This window comes from Penicillium soppii (assembly GCF_028829465.1).
Source record: "Penicillium soppii strain IBT 18220 chromosome Unknown utg000005l, whole genome shotgun sequence".
Lineage (NCBI taxonomy): Eukaryota > Fungi > Ascomycota > Eurotiomycetes > Eurotiales > Aspergillaceae > Penicillium > Penicillium soppii.
In genome coordinates, this window is record NW_026643235.1 from 4,065,915 (window position 1) to 4,084,220 (window position 18,306).

Here is an 18,306-nt window from a genome sequence, read left to right on the forward strand (position 1 = left end):
CATATATCAATCAGGAAATGATGTAGCTCTCATACCGTCATCCCATCCAGTTCACGCCATAAAAGTACAAACGTCAAATATAGAATCTAAAGACTGGAATCATAATGAGACCGATTAACTTACCATCCGCACTACTTTTAGTCTGCTCAGACCAAAACCACACTATCATTTTCGCCATAATCAGACTCCGAATATGGCTCTGATTGCGAGTCAATGACAATCGCCTCAGGAGCACGAGCCTCGTCCATCGCAAGACGATCATCTCCCGAATTCGAAGTTTGAGCTTCGGGCTCATGATCCGACAAATCAGAAGCATGTTCAATACGATCCTCACTTTCATCACCGGGGTTTAGCTCCATCTCCCGGTTGATAGCAGCCATCCTCAAGACGAAGTCATCCTGCAAATTGATCAACAAAGCCCTCAAAGCAGCACCATCCATCGTCCCCTGGCGAGCAAGAATCAGCTGTTCCCGCAAAGATAAAATCAACTTTCGCTTCCGCGCAATAGCCACAGCCCGCGAAGAGCTATTCCGCCGACTCGCCAGCTTATCCATAGTCTCTGAGACCTCACCCGCCCGACGCAACACATCAGGAGGGAGATCAGCAATCCGCGCAAGAACAAGACCATACCGACGGTCCGGGACAGGTCCCTCGGCGATACGATACTGCATCGTCATTTTAGATGCGTCAGACGCAATATCAGCAGCTAGATGGAGATTAATGACGCCACTTCGCTCGGCGAGAATCTGCGCTAGATCGTGGAAGTGCGTGACGAACCAAACCAGTGCATTGCTGGAGATGAGTGCTTCGGCTAGCGCAACGGCAATGGCGAGTCCGTCTGTTGTGCTGGTTCCGCGGCCTAATTCGTCAATAATGACCATGCTCCGCGGCTGGATGTTGCGCAGGATGAATGCCATTTCGCGCATTTCTGCGGCGAAGGTTGACACGTTTGCGTCTAAATCGTCCGATGTTGCTACGCGGGCGAAGAGCTGGCTGGAGATTGGGAAGGAGGCGTACTGGGCCGGTACGAAGCAGCCTATTTGAGCCATGACGGTTGTCAGGGCTAGGGAGCGAATGTAGGTTGATTTGCCGCTCATGTTGCAGCCTGTTATTATTTGGAATCGTGTTTGGGGTGTCGCATATGCATCGTTTGGGATGAATTTGGCAGAGTGGATCTGTTCTCGGATTGGATGCCGTCCTGCTTTGATGGCTAGGGTGTCGGTTAGCTCTGGTCGGGTGTACTCATGTCTCGATGCTAGCTGTGCGAATGCGCTTAGCATGTCTAGCATTGCAATTGCTTCGCTGACTCGAAAAAGTCCGGATACTTCGTTGCACACATCGCGCAGCAGGTTTTGGATGGCGCGGTCGCTCATATTTATTACTTCACTGTGTGAGTCCGTGATCTTCTGGTTGAGTTTGACTAGATCCAATGTCTGACATTCGATGCGGTTTCGCTTGCGATACACGTTGATAAAGATATCTGGCAGTGGACCCGGCTCTGTAGCAGAGATACAGATGTAGTACTGCCGTGCTGTGTCAAACTTCAGGTCTAAAGTCATGTCGCAATTTTCTGGAATGCGTTAAGAATGATTCAAAAGAAAAATTTTCCAAGGCTTACCTGATAGCTTCTCGATCAGTTCTGTGGCATCTGCATTCGCCTCTTTGTAGGTCTGTCTGGCAACATCGAGCAGACTATTGACACCGGCCTGTCTTTTCTTAGCAAAGTTCAAGCATGCCTAATGTTCAGAGGTTTCAACCTTGACACAGTAAATGCGTTGGTTTCGCAGATCAAGTGGCCGAGACTGGTAGGTAACATGCTCATTCAATGTTGTATCAATTAGCTCCTCGATCGCGCGATGACCTTCTGGTGCGCACAGCTAAAGCGAGTCAGTATTGACTGCGATCAACAGCAAATCGATGCCTACTTCGCGTATTGTGAGAAGTAAATCACTTTGCGCCGTTGCAAGGGCCTGGAAGATTTTCTTAATTGCAGACACATATGTTTTGAGCATAATGACATTGTTCACAGACTGCTCGATGTATTGGATGGTCTGTTTAGTAGGAACCAAGATAATCTCGATAACAGTCAGCACAGCTCTGCAACTTTGTTTTCAAATACTCTACCGCAGTCAAGACTTTATCGGCATCAATAAACCCCTTCAGCGTTTGTCTCACAGAGACAAACATGTCTTCTTTGGTTGTGAGATCTTCCACAGCATTGTACCTTGCTGTCAGCTTGCCTCGTTCTGTTGAAGGTTGGAGAATACTAGCCCGGAGCAATCTTGCTCCCATAGGTGTTAGTGTCTCATTGAGCAGTCCATATAGGCTCTCCTTAGACTTCGCATTCTGTAAGTTCTGGATGAGCTCGAGGGATACAATAGTCGCGAGGTCAATTGTCATAGAACCTTGGGATGGCTCGAATCGAATGCGCAAAGAGTGGGACGCAAACGATCGCTGGAGTTCAACTTCAACATATTTGAGAACCTAGTCCCAATGTCAGTAATTCTTTTCATTTTAAACGAGTCTTCATACTGCCGCAAAGCAACAAGCTGCGAAATAGTTCCCACCCAGCGTCACCTTGAGCGAGTCGAGTTCTTCTGAAAAGGAGAGTCGCTCCACATATTCATGTCCTGTTTTTTCGGACCACCGCCTGCGGTCTAGGAAGGTGAAAATAGGTTCAGGCAAGTTCTCCTGGATGATATAGCGAAACTTGGACTCTTTGGCAGTGTTCATAAACAGAATCTCGCTGGGCTCGAAGACCCCGATTTTGATAATTGTCTTCACATAAGTTTGGCTGTCACATATCTGACAAAGAACTGCTTCAGCCGTTACAAGATTGACGAATGCGAGACCAACAGTAGATGGAACACCGCGCGATTCGCTGACAGCACAGATAATGTCCTGGGATGCGACACTGGTGGCTGTTGTGGTTGGTCTTGCAGTTGGGCGTCTACTAGTGCCCCTAGAAACCAATCGAGAAATAGAATGTAGAGACTCCACTGAGTTCAATGAATAAACCGACATTGTGAACTTCACATTGACATTTGAGACGGTTGTATGGAGTAAATGGCCGTAGATGGCTGTAGATGGATAAATCGATAGCGATAAGATAAGCATCGAGATAATTTTGCCCGTCAAAAATTCTCTCTTCCCCCACGACATCAAACAAAATCAAAATCAACCATGGCGACCCTCTATCCTCCTCCCAGCAAGCGTCAGAAGCTCGCTCAGGCTGAGAAGGCCCGTGAGCAGCAAGAAATTGAAAGCATTCCGTCCGACCTGGGCAGTGTCCGAGTCCAATTCTACGATCAAGCAACCGGCCAGCCCACTGGGCCTGCGGTCTCTGTTCCAGTCGCTGATGCCAATGTGAAGAACCTCGAAACTTTGCTGAACACATTACAAGGAAATGTAAGAACTGGAATATGTTACTGATTTGCAATTGGTATTGGTCCTGACAGTGATTGTTTCTAGGAAGATGATGAGCGAGTACCGTACCGCTTCGCCTACCACTCCGAAAAAGAAGGACAAACTATTGACATTCTCCGCGATGTGTACCACTCCTTGCTCCAGCCCGGAGTCAAGACCACCGAAGATACAGTATCTCTTTTCTACACACCACAGGCAGTGTTCCGAGTGAAAGCCGTTTCACGATGCGCTGCCTCAATCGCAGGCCACGGTGAAGCAATTCTCGCAACCTCTTTCTCCCCTATCAACTCATCCACCATGGTCTCCGGAAGCGGAGACAACACTGCACGTGTATGGGACTGCGATACTGGAACCCCGCAACATACCCTCAAGGGTCACACCAGCTGGGTGTTGGCTGTAGCATACTCGCCGAACGGCGCTATGATCGCGACCGGTAGCATGGATAACACCGTGCGGTTCTGGGATGCGAAGAAGGGTACTGCCCTGGGCGGCCCGCTCAAGGGTCACGCGAAGTGGATTACCAACTTGGCTTGGGAGCCTTACCACGTGCAGGAGTCTGGGCGCCCGCGTCTGGCCTCCGCCTCTAAGGATTCTACTGTGCGAGTTTGGGATGTTGTCTCGAGAGTAATTGATCATGTGCTCACTGGTCACAAATCGTCTGTCACTTGTGTCCGGTGGGGTGGTACCGGGAAGATCTATACTGCTTCCCACGACAAGACCATTAAGATCTGGAACCCTAAGGACGGTACTTTGCTGCAGACTCTAGCAGCGCATGCCCACCGTGTTAACCATCTTGCTTTGTCGACCGACTTCGCTCTTCGTACCTCGTATCACGACCACAGTGGCAAGGTGCCCGAGACTGAGGCCGAGAAGCGGGCTGCTGCTAAGAAGAAGTTCGAGGATGCGGCCACCGTCAACAACACCATCGTTGAGCGGTTGGTGTCGGCCAGTGACGATTTCACAATGTACCTGTGGGAGCCATCTACTTCGAGCAAACCTGTTGCACGCATGTTGGGCCACCAGAAGGAGGTGAACCATGTCACCTTCTCGCCTGACATGGCTTACATTGCCTCAGCTGGATTTGACAACCACGTCAAACTGTGGAATGGTCGGGATGGAAAGTGAGTGTCTTCAGTATATCCCTACTTGATGCGTAACTAACCAATTTAGATTCATCACCACCTTCCGTGGCCACGTAGGTGCCGTCTACCAGTGCTGTTTCTCTGCCGACTCACGCATGTTGGTGTCTTCGTCCAAAGACACCACGCTCAAGATCTGGGACGTGCGCACCGGCAAGCTGCGCATGGATCTTCCCGGTCACAGGGATGAGGTCTTTGCCGTCGACTGGAGTCCCGATGGACAAAAGATCGGCAGTGGAGGTAAAGACAAGCAGATCAAGATCTGGCGCAACTAGGTCTACCCGCTTGCTCAAAACTTGCTTTCACTAGCTAGTCTCGATGGCTAGCTATATTTACATTGGAGACGACTGATTAATATCCAATGCGTGGTTGCGACAGACACTTTATATACCCCCTGGGAGTAAAATCCCCGAAGATCAACCCACGTGGGTTCGCTTCCTGTCAAGATTTGGTACGGTGATACTTGGCTGTATACTATCGTGATCATAGACAGAAGCGAGCCGTGGGCCCTTCGAAGTATCTCTGTGTTAGACGGACCTTGCAACAAAAGCATGGAAGTTAGATGACATTTAAACGTCAATTATTGATGACTGTCCAACCTGCCGGGCAGGATATAGAGAAGGACACTTTATGTATTTAGCTGCGTCTCATGAATATCATTTCTTGCACATTCCTCAAATTGATCAAAAGTCGACTTTCAAGGCCTACAGTAGCTTATTGAATGGTGTCTACAGCCCTGGAGATCTGCCATACATAACACGAGGCTGGCATGTATGTACATGTAGGCACTAATCCTTCTAAATCTACCGTTATGTCGAGAAGCTACCATCACTAGGGCATATGGTTTGAGCAGACCACATGTAGCGTATAAGTGTCTATGTAGGAATCTTCCTTTATTTTAAATCAGCCCATGGAGGATATCACTTAGAATTAATTTTTCAGAGTTTCTTCCAATCCCCTCGGATACCTTTTCCGATTATACTACGAAGTACATTAACGCTACTAATTTTAGAGCTGCGTTCGATCTCCCCATTAGCCGATGGTGAGACAAGCGTAACCCTTCTTCACTGCCCCTGCAGCCACCGACGACAATTGTCTTTAACCTATTTTCCAGACTCGAGCAAAACCCAGTTTCTCGAAGCTTGCCATCCCACAATCCTCCTATGATGTACATACACAGATAACTGACTATGACTACCTCACCCACGATGTACTACATACATATTAGATATGTACATATTTACACCAATGTTCAATTCATCGAACCCGAATTAAATCCTTCATTAATTACCAAGCTGATCAACTATGATACACACCGCAAATCCCCACCAAACCATACATAATCAAAATCAAACATATTGCCAAGCAGGCACATCCCCCTCATACGTCAACGCAATAGCCGAGAATCCCAAACAAGCACTAACATCACCCCCAGGCACAGTAGCATTCTGCAATGCCGCGAAAACCTGCCATCTCGCATCGTCCGTAGGACAAGCCATGAACCCACTCGCACCCCACCCGGCAAACGAGTAATGCGCCCACGGCTGGTCAGCAGCGTACTCGAAGGGTCCCTGTGAGGAGCCCGGCGGGATATTCATCGAGTGCGCCTGTGTGAAGCTCAGTGCGCCGTTAGGGTCCACGTAGACCTGCTGGCCGCCGGGAACTTCGGTGTCCTGCAGTGTGGTTATTAGCGTTGCGCTCTTTCCTTCTCTTTGAATGGGGGAGGGGAGCGTACCAGGGCGCTGCCGCCGGGCGCGAAAACGGTCTGGTTGCCTGGTGGGCAAGAGGAGACCATGCTTGGGCAGTAGGAGGAGGTTTCACCGCCGAGGTAGAACTTCTGGCCTGCGGCGTTCATTTGCAGGTAGTGGATTGGGGAGGCGGAGCGGACGGCCATTACGCTGAAGGGGGGTTGGGGGTTGGGTCACTGGCTGGGACGCTGGCTGGGGCTGCGGCCGCCAGGAGGGGGAGAGAGAGGGCTAGGGGGAGGTATTTCATATTGGGTGGAGGTTGGATTGATATTGATAGATTGGATGCGAGTAGATGGGATGGTAGAGATATAGGTGTTGTGGAAGATGAGTGATTGAATTGGATTGGAATGTTGTGATATGGGAGCGGTGCAGGCCCCATTTATATATTCATCCCAGGACAATACTATATAAATATAGATCCGCAAGTAGGAATGCAATTCATGGGCCATCGGATCAGGAAACACGTTCATGAATTTCCGTCATGACTGTCGGGTTTGGCCGCGCCGAGTGGCGAGCTCATTGGACGAACATGTGGATGGGCCTGGTATAGTTTGAGACAAGCAGGTCCCCGGACAGGTTCTACTGAAGCATTTGTGATATAATTATCTCTAGCGAAGTGCGCGCATGCAACGGTGGAGAGTTTGGTCCCTGCCGAGGGAGCTGGGGTTCGCTCTCAAGCGAGATATGTGAGACATGATGGAGGCCAAGGAGGCGGCCAAGACGCGGAGGGGGAGCCCTATGGTGGTTTTTGGTGGTTTGCGGTCGCGGATTGTGGGTTGTTGTGGATTGAGGCCGGGGGTTGCTAGTGGTTGGTTGTTGCTCGGGTGGTTTGGGATCTGCGGTTGTCTCACCATACGAGTACTCCGCTTCTTTGAAGACTGTAATTACATAGTTAGTAACTATAGGTAGTATATTTTTGTCAATGTCTCGGCTGAACTCGCATTCCGGCTAATCTGCAGGTCTTGTAGAGAAAAGAAGAATGTATTACTACTTGCGTCCTAGCGCACGCATACGCAGTCATACCACTGAACAAGCACACTTGATCTAAGAGACAGACATTCCCAAATCCGCAACGAATCCCAAATCCAGCAACACCACCTCCAATAAATGCTACATATTTCTTCTAACAGCCGCCACCGCCACCCCACCATCGACGTACACCAGCACCGGTACATATCTCACGCAACCCCGCGGCACCGGCAGCAGCAGGAGCTCCATACAATCAGCGCGAGTTCCTACAACCGAAGCCTGGCACGTGATGTTTACGAGTTCTGTCGAACGGCATGCACGATGCCGTCTGTGTGCATGGGTGGTTGGATATGGTGAGAGAATGAGGTCAACTGTCACACAGACGTGGCACTGTGCATGTCCGACGCGGATTGCGTGTTGGGGTGGCCAGGGACGGTGTGACAGATTCAAGGTCTAGTGTCGTGTGCCTGGCGTGGAGCCGGAGATCTACAACGTACTGTAGAGATGGTGAGATGAAGTGGGCCACCCGATGGGACTAATACTGATATTCAGGAACGATAGGAATCTGCAGCGATCTACAGGATACGTATCGGATACAGTGGAGATAAGGCACGTCCCCGACCCCACTACCGGGATAGAATTGGATATCAAAACTTTTATTCTAACCGAGAACATTCGATTGGTATGTACGCGCGGGTCGGCCGCGAAGGTATGAATAACATGGCACAAATCCGAGAGCCAAGAGCAATATCGCGCCAGAACACCGTAGCCACGCGCCGATTTTCCCCGTCTTAAGTCATGGCCCGAGCAAGGGAATTAAAAGAAAAAGAAGAAAAAGAATAAAAGGAGAAGAAAGAAAGAGAAAAAGAAAAGAAAGGTAAAAATAGCGATACGCAGAGCGCGTTCAGTAGTCGCCTTCATCCTCATCGTCGTTGTCTCCGCCTCGGCCGCGGGGCTTCATCCCGTCTTTTCGGATGGGAATCTTGATGCCCTGCAACGCGAAGCATTTGCTGAGTTGGGTGCTTTCGATGACACCGGGAAATTTCTTGGCAGAGAAGACCTGGAATGGCTCTGAGAAGACTGAGGCAAGGACGGGGGCTGTTCCGTGGTTGATGACTGGGGCGCCGTTGGTTGATTCAGCGGACTGGGTGCCTACGTCGACGAAGCTCATTTTCAAACTGGGATTTGTTAGCAATTGTTTTTCGTGTGCTTCGCTTCGGGTAAAACTTACCGGAAAGTGCCTTCGGTGCGAACACTCAGATCTTGCAGGATGAACCAGACGCCGATTTTGTTGTCCGGGTCTGTCAGGCGGAATGCGCTGGCGCTGAGACTGCCGATCAGGTTGCGAGTGAACATCCCACCAGGTCCGCCTGAGACGGCGGGTTGCGTGGCGGCGGGCGACATGGCGGGTGGGACTTGGCCTCCGGCGTAATATTGTTGTGGCGGGTAGGTGACTGGCTGCCCGTATTGGTTTGGGTAGGTCATATGTTGACTGCCGTAGTAGTTGTTCATCTGGGGATACCCCGCGACGGGGTATTGACCTTGGCCGTAGCCTGTGTAGGTTGGAGACATGCTCTGGGGCGGAGGAGGATATGAGGAAGACATGGCGGTAGAGATGGAAGGGGATGTTGCGGAGTGCTTGACGAGGTTGACTTCATTGGTGCCGTCAGCATTCCATAGGTCGACGGTGAGCACGTAGAAAGAGGTATCGATCTCACTAGAGGTAGGTATTAGTAAATGTGTGGGGAACGCGCGTGGAGGAAAAAGCAAACATACTTGATATCTATTTCTTTATTTGTGAGCTGATCACGCACAATGAGACGAATGCATGGCGGGGGAGTGATCGGTCTCCGGTCCTGTAAGTTGATTAGAAGCTGGGGGGCACACAAAAATGGGCAGAAAAATCACCCACCTTGTCACCAAATCCGCACATGCGAGCTCGGATTGGTTGCTGGACCACCTCTAATGCCCAGAGGCGACCGCCGTATTCATTCTGGATAGGGGACAGGTGATCGGAAGGCCGCATGGAATTGGGACCCGGCGGGTAGGACGGAGCAGAGATGCGATCCATTGAGAGGGGAGGCGGGACGGGATGATGTCTATCTTCGACGGCATACATGGTATCGGTTGGGAAGGAACCGAGGGTAACTGTTTCTGGATGAACGGTGGAATACAGCTTATACAGATCTGCCAGATCCTATAGCTGTCTTAGTGTTCGAAGGGAGGGGCATATGCGATATGCGACCCCGCGGATGTTCAGACGTCACTGCTGGAGCATCGACGAGCTTGAGCTGGGAAAAAGAGTCCGCGCGGGCGAAACGAGCTGCAGTGTTTTTTGTGTTTTTTTGCGGCGGAAGTTGTCCAATCCGACGTTTGAATATAATATCACGAATGGGATCCGGTGCGATCGTGAACTGGTAGCGGAAAAGCCGAAGCGAGGATCGATTGAGGTCAGAGAGAGTTTTATCGCGGAACCGTAGAATGCGCTCAGGGCGGGGAGTGGCGATATCGAAGGGTTTCAGGGAACGGTCAGAACAAGGACACGCGATCTATCGAAATCCCTGTGACTTGGGTTAGGATCAAGTTCCCAAGTTTCGCGAGTCTTGCAAGTTTCGCAAGCTCCAAGCTCCTCAATGAACGGCACGATGACGCTGTCCAAATGCGGGAGATTCGCTGGGCTTCCACGGATCACCCTTTTCGCGGGAAATTTGTACCAGGTAGAACTCACAAAGAAAGGAGATTGAAGATTATTTAAGAGAGAGAAATAGAAGAAGTAAAGAAAATAATAAGGCGGAAATGGAAGATTGGCAGAGAAGAGTTCAAGGTGTGTTTCAACTCATTTTCTCCCCAAATGAAGAGACGATCCCAGACACCAGACACTCGGGACTACACCATTTGACACACTGTGAGCCTCGTCCGCTTTCGGTCTCCCGCAAACGGTCATCTGCATTCGACTTTTCATTTCTTTTTCATTCTTTTCATTCGTCGAACAAGTAACAAATTTTCACTTGACTCCATTTTGAACCAGACATTGAGAGTATTCTGCCCTGCTGTAATTTCCCTTGCGGTGGGTGATTCTTGGTGTGCACGGACTTGGTTATTCTCTGAACATCGACTCCATAGCTAACGAGCAATTTACTCAATTGTATAAATCTGGATAGAAATGGTATGAGGAAAATTGCTAACTACTCGGTAGAATACTTTATAGATAGTCACATTTACTATTTGTTTATTGTTGTGTTCAGAAACCCTGGAATCACCCTTGAGGGATGACCCAGAGGAGACCGGTCCATGTTTAACAAAGAAGGCACGGATCTTTATTTTATTTATACCAATGTACATACTTGTATAGAAGTGACAGTTCCCCGGTCGTAAATCCCAGTCGTCAGTGAAGTTTTAAACTGCAATCCTCATATGTACGGGGGATCCCGACTCCCACTGCCTGGGTAATTCCGAGGGTCTGGTCAGCTCGTCTAGATCTCATCCTTGATCCCTGACTTGGCCATATGGAGTACTCCGTATGTATAATGTATGTATAGTTAATCTGGTATTGCGCACGTCCCTCGATTTTACATATTCTGATACATTGGAAACATTTGATATATTTGATATATTTTTTGATGGAGGTGAGAATGTCTTAGGCACCTTGGACTTACTTGTCTTGATGAAAAATAGTTACCCCGCACTCACCTATATCACAAGTTATTGTACAACTGTACATAGTATAGCATTTATACGACTGGACTATTGATGAAACTTTTGATCTCATTATGAACACTCTCCTCTAAACTAGGCTCACTCTCAAATCATCGCTCAACCTTGCATTCAATTTGTTCTTCAATCATTCCACAGTCATTCTATGCTTTCCTAAATATACCTACACTACCCACACTCTGACGAATGACTACCCCGCCTTAAATATAAGTCAAATGTACCTAAGTAAGCACCATGGCAAGCTTATATCATGACGCCATTACCGAAAGACTTTGCGAGTCGCTCGGCTCTCGCTTATCGACTAACCACCTCCTTCAACTGAGATCTGATTGCACTTTGACTGATTATCGGTTGAGAATCGGTTGCATATGTTGTCAAACACATATGCACTATGTTACTGCTGAGCGCGGCGGTCTCGATCTCGAACCAGTCTCCGCCGAACAACAATACAGGTAAGCTGGATTCGATTTGATGGATTTTCAATGGAATTACCTCTCTACTAAAATCTCAGACCTTCGTCTGTCGTCACACTCTGACCACGAATTGAGAACCATATGCACGAACTTATATAACCCAAGTGATGAAGTCCTCGTTCAAGGGTAACCCCAAATCCTCAAAATTTAAAGGACAAGAGCCGAAAAGGGTAAGTTATCTGAATTACATTATCATCAGCTTGGAGCTGTTCCTTGCTTCTGAGACCTCGACCTCTATATGGTTCCTTCCATTTTTACTTGCCGGGTCATCGTCGATGCTTCTTTCTCGCTTTTCGCTTCGTTATTTCCAATTTCATTTCATTTCCTCTACTCAATCTAATCACTTTCTACAAGAACCCCAAAATCAGAACACAAATTATAACTCCAATGGGTTTCTTTGGTGTTCAAATCCCGGACCCAGGCAGAGACCAATCTGCGTGATTTGCAACCGCGCTTTTCTATTGCTGAATTGCGACTGCTGCGGCCTATTCATTCCCCGCCCCAGAGAGGACGGCCGTTCGGTTCTAATCACGGTCTTGACTCTGCTTTCTATTCACCTTCCGCCTGGGTCTAAAGGAGTAAAGCAGCACTGCCCAATACCAAGGTGTCGACATCAATTTCAATGGGCAGAGGAAACAGGCAGATATGGGCTGGAAGCCCCGGGAAGACCCCCTCGTGGCTGTCACAAACAAAACAGAGAAATGTGCCAAAACGCGATCAAAAAAGAAGTCAGACTTAACATGGCAATGTCAAAGAACTGAGAGTCCAAGAAGGATGATGGTAAGCCAGCTAAGGGACGGAACGGTCGAACCGACCTCAATTTGATGATAAACTGGAAACTGTGCAACGCGATCAAAGACCCTGGAAATATTACGAAAAGCTGGAACGACATCATACAATGATTGGGCTTGGAATCATTGGTCCGACGATATATATCATGATCAACAGCGTAAGCTTAGTCCGCGGTTAACGGCTCTTGGGCTTTATTCAGATGCACGGTAGTGCCGCTGAGCAAGTGGAGCAAATAAAGGACGAGGAGGCAGAGGCTTCAGTCCATTTTCAAGTCAAATTGATCTGATATGATGGAAAAATGGTTGGATTATTGCAACAAACGCGGCGAGCGGGGGGCCACAATTACTCGAAATGGCTCGACCCTGAATTTCTCACAACGGGAATACAGCACACGGAACAGTAGATCCCAAGTCAATCCATCATCCTTGCATAAGGTTGCCGAAAGACATCTGATCATCGCAGATACGACTCGCCACCAAGTAACCGTCTCCCATTGCACGATGAGATGGCAGACCATCAATTCAGCGCGCATTAAGGAGGATGTTGCCTGACCGGCTCCCAGCATTGATCCGAAACTCTGCCTTGAAGGATGAATGCGGACGGGGTATGATATAGTAGACTTTTCGCTGGCCATCAGCAAGTTCTGTTACATCCTCCTTGACCATTGCCACGCCGATGAAGGACTCAAATTACAGAAGGAAGATACCTGAGGCAGAGAGCCCTGCAATGAAAACCTGGCTGGGTGCACTACCAACGAGGTTTAAAATAAAAAGGGGTTCGATATGTGAACGTCTAAACCTGGGACATCGCAGAAGAACCCGGGAGCAAAGATGCGGTAAATCATGCCAGTTCTATAGAGGTTGAGATGCGAATGGATCCCAAGGGAGAATCCCAACAGACTGGGCCGCATGTTTCCCTCGTGCATCAGAGGCGAAGTACATCGTGCTCGACACATACTTACTATCCTCGTCGCCGACTCCTACTCGAACTGCCCGGAGTGACCCCCGTGATTTTCTTTTCAAACGAACGACAAAAAGAAAGAGAGAGAATCGTGGAACATAGTGATGGCCGGTAATACTAGTTCACTGTACAGCTCACAGGTCAGGGCTTCTGATTGTTGCCGAAGTTTCCATATGATCCATACCGCTGGTGCCATCGATGGCGCCAGAAAATGAGCCAACGAACAAAAGCATTCTCCCAGGCTATTAAAATAAGACGCTCTCATTTTGAGCAAAGCATGCACGATCATTCCAACTCCAACAAATTCGGACTAGCCGTCGGGCTTAGATGAGGGCCCTCTCACTACAGCCGATTTGTCTGAAATCATGGATCAGCCGGCAGATGGTCTGTCTAGAATCATGGATCAACTAGACCGGTATCGACCGAATAACCTAGCCTAGCTCTCCTTTTTTCATCATAATAATATGCATCATCGCCATCTCAAGGAACGAAAGTTTCACAAATCCCCTCCAATATAAGTATTCAATTGTAGGGTTGCGAGATGATCTTCAAAACAGCATCATGGGCTCACTATATTGCGTGCTTCAAGGTGGAGATGGAAGTGTACAACTACACACTGATTTTTAGTACGAGATGTATACATACATCTGTACTTAATCTATAACCAGCCGATTGCCGACTATCGACTTACATCGCACATCAAAGCCCCCTTGCGCAAGGCACACTTGTCATGTTGTGATCGAGGCCACGCCCATTTCTCCATTTCTCGCGTGGTATTTGAAGCCCTGGACTCCCCGGAAACAAGGAATTTTAGACAAAGCAGATTATATATTCAGGAAAACCCAACATATTTCCGACCTTAATTTGTATATATAATAGTCGCGTTGTCGACCGCAAATTGTCGATGTGGTTCAACCAATCTGCCCTGGCAGCACTGTTTGTTGTGATATCTTCACTCTCTCCATGCCAGGCCATCACATACTCCCCAATTAAACCACCATCATACCCACTGGCAGTGCGCAGTCCCTACCTCTCAGGTACGTAGGCCGATCACCCCGAAATTCAGCAATTGACAAAGATCGGCAGCGTGGATCCCCGGAAACTCCGTCGCGTCACTCGGGTCCAGCAGAGCGCAATTCTGGGCCGGGAATGACTTGATCTGGTCTGTCAGCGCGCGTGTTGATGGCGTCGCGTACAATCTCTTCGGCGTGAAAGCGCCCCTGGCTGGATCCAAGGCTGGGACTGTCACAAAGGCCGCATACACGTCCACCCATTCCACCTTCACGGTGGAGGCAGGCGCGAGGACTTTCACCCTCGATTTCTTCTCCCCAGTCTCGCCCAAGAACTACCTTCGTCAATCGCTGCCTTTCTCCTATCTCACTGTCACCCTTGCTGCGGGTGACTCGAGCTCTGTGCAGGTTTACTCCGATATCGATGATAGCTGGGTCGGGCAGGCGAACGACGTAAGCTGGAGTTACTCCACCAAGAACTCGACCCGCATCTTCCAGATTAAAGGCGTTGACACGGCAACGTATTCGGAGAACGCTAACGGTCAAGCTCTGTGGGGAAGCGCCGTCTACGCCACCCGTCCCCCGACCGGTGGCTCGCTCTCCGCTGCCTCTGGACCGTCGGCGTCAGTGCGCCAGAGCTTCATCACGAATGGTACACTGTCTGGCAAGCACGCTGAATGGTCTGCCGATGGCGTCGTTGGGTTCGCGCATGATCTTGGGACGACCGCTGGGGAGATCGCTGTGACTTTTGCGGTTGGCCATGTGCGCGAAGAATCGATCAATTACCTGGGCGCTGCGCAGACGGGCTACTACCGTGCGAAATACGCAAGTACCGTCGATGCAGTCTCGTACTTCTTGGATGACTACTCCGATGCGAACGAGGAGTCTACAACATTTGACAACCTCATTCAATCGACTGGCGTCTCAAGCTATGGATCTAACTACTCAGACATCCTGGCCCTATCCGTCCGCCAAGTCTACGGAGGCATTGAAATCACCATCCCGAATGACTCCCTGGACATAAACAAGACATATGCCTTTATCAAAGAGATCTCCAGCGACGGCAACATAAACACAGTAGACGTCATCTTTGCCACGTTCCCAATCTTCTACCTCCTAAGCCCAGACTACATCAAGCTCCTACTAGACCCAATCCTCGAATACACCGGCAGCACTGCATACGACAAGACCTACGCCGTCCACGAAATCGGTGCCAGCTACCCCAACGCAACAGGCCACCCAGCCACCGGCGAAGAAATGCCCATCGAAGAGAGCGGCAACATAATCCTCCTCACACACGCCTACCAACTCGCAACAGGAAAAACAGACCTCTCAACAACCTACGCGTCCCAACTCTCCCAATACGCAACATATCTCTACCAAAATGGCCTCTACCCGGCCTCCCAGCTCTCCCTAAACGACGCCCTCGGCGAACTCTCCAACCAAACAAACCTAGCCGTCAAAGCCGCCGTCGCGCTTGCCTCCTACGGCGGCTTAACCAACAACGCAACATACACGGCCTACGGCCAGTCCTTCGCCTCACAGATCTGGTCCGACCTCGGCACCGCCAACGGCTCACACTTCCTCCTCCAGTACGGCGTCCAGCCCTGGTTCCTCGTCTTCAACCACTACCCCGCCGTCCTGTTCGACCTAGACCTCTTCGCCGAAGCATCCAACGCAACAGCCGCCTTCTACCCGACCGTCCGGCAGAAAGCTGGCGTGCCGCTCGACGGCGCGCTGGGCTGGGGCCAGACAAATTGGCAATCATTTGTAGCGGCCACGGTCGGTGGCGCGACGAGGGAGACGTTTGTGTCGGATTTGCATGCGTATCTTTCTAACGGGCTCAATGGGGCGCCATTCTCGGATCGGTATTGGGTCGTCGATAGTGGCGAGTATGTTGCTGGACAGGCGTATTCTTTCCGTGCGCGGCCGACGCTCGGGAGTCATTTTGCGTTGGCAGCGTTGGGTGGGGGGGATATTTGGGGGTAGTGGGATTTGATGAAATTCGACTTGAGCTTAAATTTGATGATTGGTGTGTGCAGGAAGACAACGCTGGCTACAATATGTATTTATACATGCGTACATATATAGCCATTTGACACATTTCCAAGACCCATGAATAACTCAAACCCCCCTCCATCGAGATCTAACTAAGCGTCAGAGTCAACCAATATTAGCATGATGTTGTACTATCATCAGCTGGGCAGATCTATACTTGACCCGACAAACTTTAAACTCTCAGGCTGCTACCAGTGGGTCTGACTCTCAGGCGTAACCTAACCTTATTCAGGTAGCGGCCGTTGGAAGATTAACGACAGCGAACTCGAGTATCTTGTTTCTTACGTAGTTGAGAGTTAAAAAACTGAAATGAGTAGCTTACACGTTTGAAGCAATTACGCGTGGTTTTCCAAGAAGAGAAATTACGAGATGAGTAGGGTAGAGCGTCAGGAGATTTGATGTGAGATAAATAGTTTGATGTGGTTTTGGCCCGTAATTTTGATAGTGTTTCTGCTTTGAACGGTAAAATACAAACGAACAAGAGCTGTAATATGATACGTCCATTTACCCCCTGTAAAAGAGTACTTGTTTTCGTTTCTGGCGAATCGTGAATTTGGCAAGATACCCCTCCCTCGTGACCTAAATGTTTAGGATGGTTCCAAGTCGATGCCGACTCATTAATCTTGCCTCCAGCTCATACTCAAGCTCTCTGACGAGCATTTAATCAACAATCTATATTATTTGCTCTATATATCCACCCGTTTCTGATAAACAGCAGACCCGTATCTCGACCTCGCTCCCACATTATATGAACGACCACTCCAACCACGCCTTATGATGGAGGATAACGAAACCTCATCGCACTCTTCATTCGATTCTGTAATGACACCGATGCATACCAGTCTACACGAATCCTACACTGAGCTCGGTTCACCACCGTATCCCGCACAGAAGATAGGGCCACCTTATAAAGGAGCAACTTTCATCATTCGCGATCTTCAGAGGGGCTTCGTTATCGCACTTACGGATGGCAATCTGTGCTTGCTACCTGACGGAAATGGAAATCCATTGTTCAATCGTGGTGACGGGCATGGCAATCACTGGCGCTGTGTGGAAAACAAGGACCGCTGGTTGGGCTTCAAGAATACGGTTTCAGGGGAGTTTATTGGACATGACAATAACCAAAAGCACTGGCGTTTCATAGCAAAGGTAGAAGCCCACAATGAATGGGAATATTTCTGTGTCCGCCATCATCCGAATGGCGGCTATGAGATGCTTGTGAAGCATTGGCATGGCTTTCGTGCTATGAAAGTAGGCGGCACTGACGATAGGGAGCTGATGGTTGCTGGAGAAGGAGAAGATGGAACAGCATGGGAGTTTGTGAAAGTTTAAATGGGTGTTGCGTGAAGTATGAAGAAAACTCAGGATATCATCTACATAGTGTTTATAACTGTAGTCAACCTGATATATGAACCGCTGTGCTCAGAAGAGAGTGGATCTTTTGCTGCTTAAGATGTTGCTTTGCTTGTACCATTTCTCGCCTTTGTTTGCACCTTTCGAGCTTTGGAGGTCTAGGCTTGGGAGCATATGCTCTTGAATCGCTCTTAGACTGTATCAGAAGGGACGAATATTGTTACGGGTGAATACAGAACGTTTTTGGTTACGGTATCATGTGATTAGGATTTGAAAGAATCTTTCTGTGTCAATATCAAGAACGGCGACCCTGAGCGGGACTATAACAATTCCCAGCTATCAGTCGAGGACTTGCATAATAGCGTAGACGTGCACGTCTAGATATGTACATATAGTATTTCCCCGAAATACTCCACATCTCGGGCCCACAGATTATATAAACGTGTAAAAAATGTTTGGCAGACACATCGGAAGATAAATCAATAAGCTTCAATTGTGTATCAATCTTGAAGTTCGAGATGTGGGTGAAGCCTATCACTCGTACAACGTAGACAATGAGATATAGCCGGCGAGCAAAGGAGATGATTAAAGATGATTAACAGTTATATTATCTGTAGAACTCCTTGAAATCTTTACATATATAAGTGATGAGAGATAGAATCTC

The 18,306-nt window shown here is 49.0% G+C and overlaps 6 protein-coding genes across 6 annotated transcripts; 3 read left to right on the top strand and 3 right to left on the bottom strand.

The window, feature by feature from the left end:
* Positions 1-146: 146 nt before the first annotated feature.
* N7529_007013 (MutS family protein MSH4) lies at positions 147-3,024 on the bottom strand (the record flags this gene model as incomplete). Its single annotated transcript, XM_057242540.1, has 6 exons — positions 147-1,570; positions 1,619-1,706; positions 1,758-1,877; positions 1,926-2,075; positions 2,125-2,484; positions 2,533-3,024. 6 exons carry the CDS (start codon positions 3,022-3,024, stop codon positions 147-149), a joined length of 2,634 nt encoding a protein of 877 aa, XP_057097899.1.
* A 159-nt stretch (positions 3,025-3,183) lies between these two features.
* N7529_007014 (uncharacterized protein) lies at positions 3,184-4,840 on the top strand (the record flags this gene model as incomplete). The annotated part of the gene is made up of 3 exons (XM_057242541.1): positions 3,184-3,408; positions 3,472-4,547; positions 4,597-4,840. The coding sequence occupies 3 exons, from the start codon at positions 3,184-3,186 to the stop codon at positions 4,838-4,840; spliced, it is 1,545 nt and encodes a 514-aa protein (XP_057097900.1).
* A 1,074-nt stretch (positions 4,841-5,914) lies between these two features.
* Positions 5,915-6,459, bottom strand: N7529_007015 (putative IgE binding protein; the record flags this gene model as incomplete). Its single annotated transcript, XM_057242542.1, has 2 exons — positions 5,915-6,238; positions 6,301-6,459. The coding sequence occupies 2 exons, from the start codon at positions 6,457-6,459 to the stop codon at positions 5,915-5,917; spliced, it is 483 nt and encodes a 160-aa protein (XP_057097901.1).
* Positions 6,460-8,186: 1,727 nt separating this feature from the next.
* Positions 8,187-9,401, bottom strand: N7529_007016 (velvet factor family protein; the record flags this gene model as incomplete). Its single annotated transcript, XM_057242543.1, has 4 exons — positions 8,187-8,460; positions 8,514-8,999; positions 9,059-9,138; positions 9,195-9,401. The coding sequence occupies 4 exons, from the start codon at positions 9,399-9,401 to the stop codon at positions 8,187-8,189; spliced, it is 1,047 nt and encodes a 348-aa protein (XP_057097902.1).
* Positions 9,402-14,125: 4,724 nt separating this feature from the next.
* N7529_007017 (glutaminase family protein) lies at positions 14,126-16,220 on the top strand (the record flags this gene model as incomplete). Its single annotated transcript, XM_057242544.1, has 2 exons — positions 14,126-14,258; positions 14,308-16,220. The coding sequence occupies 2 exons, from the start codon at positions 14,126-14,128 to the stop codon at positions 16,218-16,220; spliced, it is 2,046 nt and encodes a 681-aa protein (XP_057097903.1).
* An 846-nt stretch (positions 16,221-17,066) lies between these two features.
* On the top strand, positions 17,067-17,621 carry N7529_007018 (uncharacterized protein; the record flags this gene model as incomplete). Its single annotated transcript, XM_057242545.1, has 1 exon — positions 17,067-17,621. The coding sequence occupies one exon, from the start codon at positions 17,067-17,069 to the stop codon at positions 17,619-17,621; it is 555 nt and encodes a 184-aa protein (XP_057097904.1).
* Between the last annotated feature and the right edge of the window lie 685 nt (positions 17,622-18,306).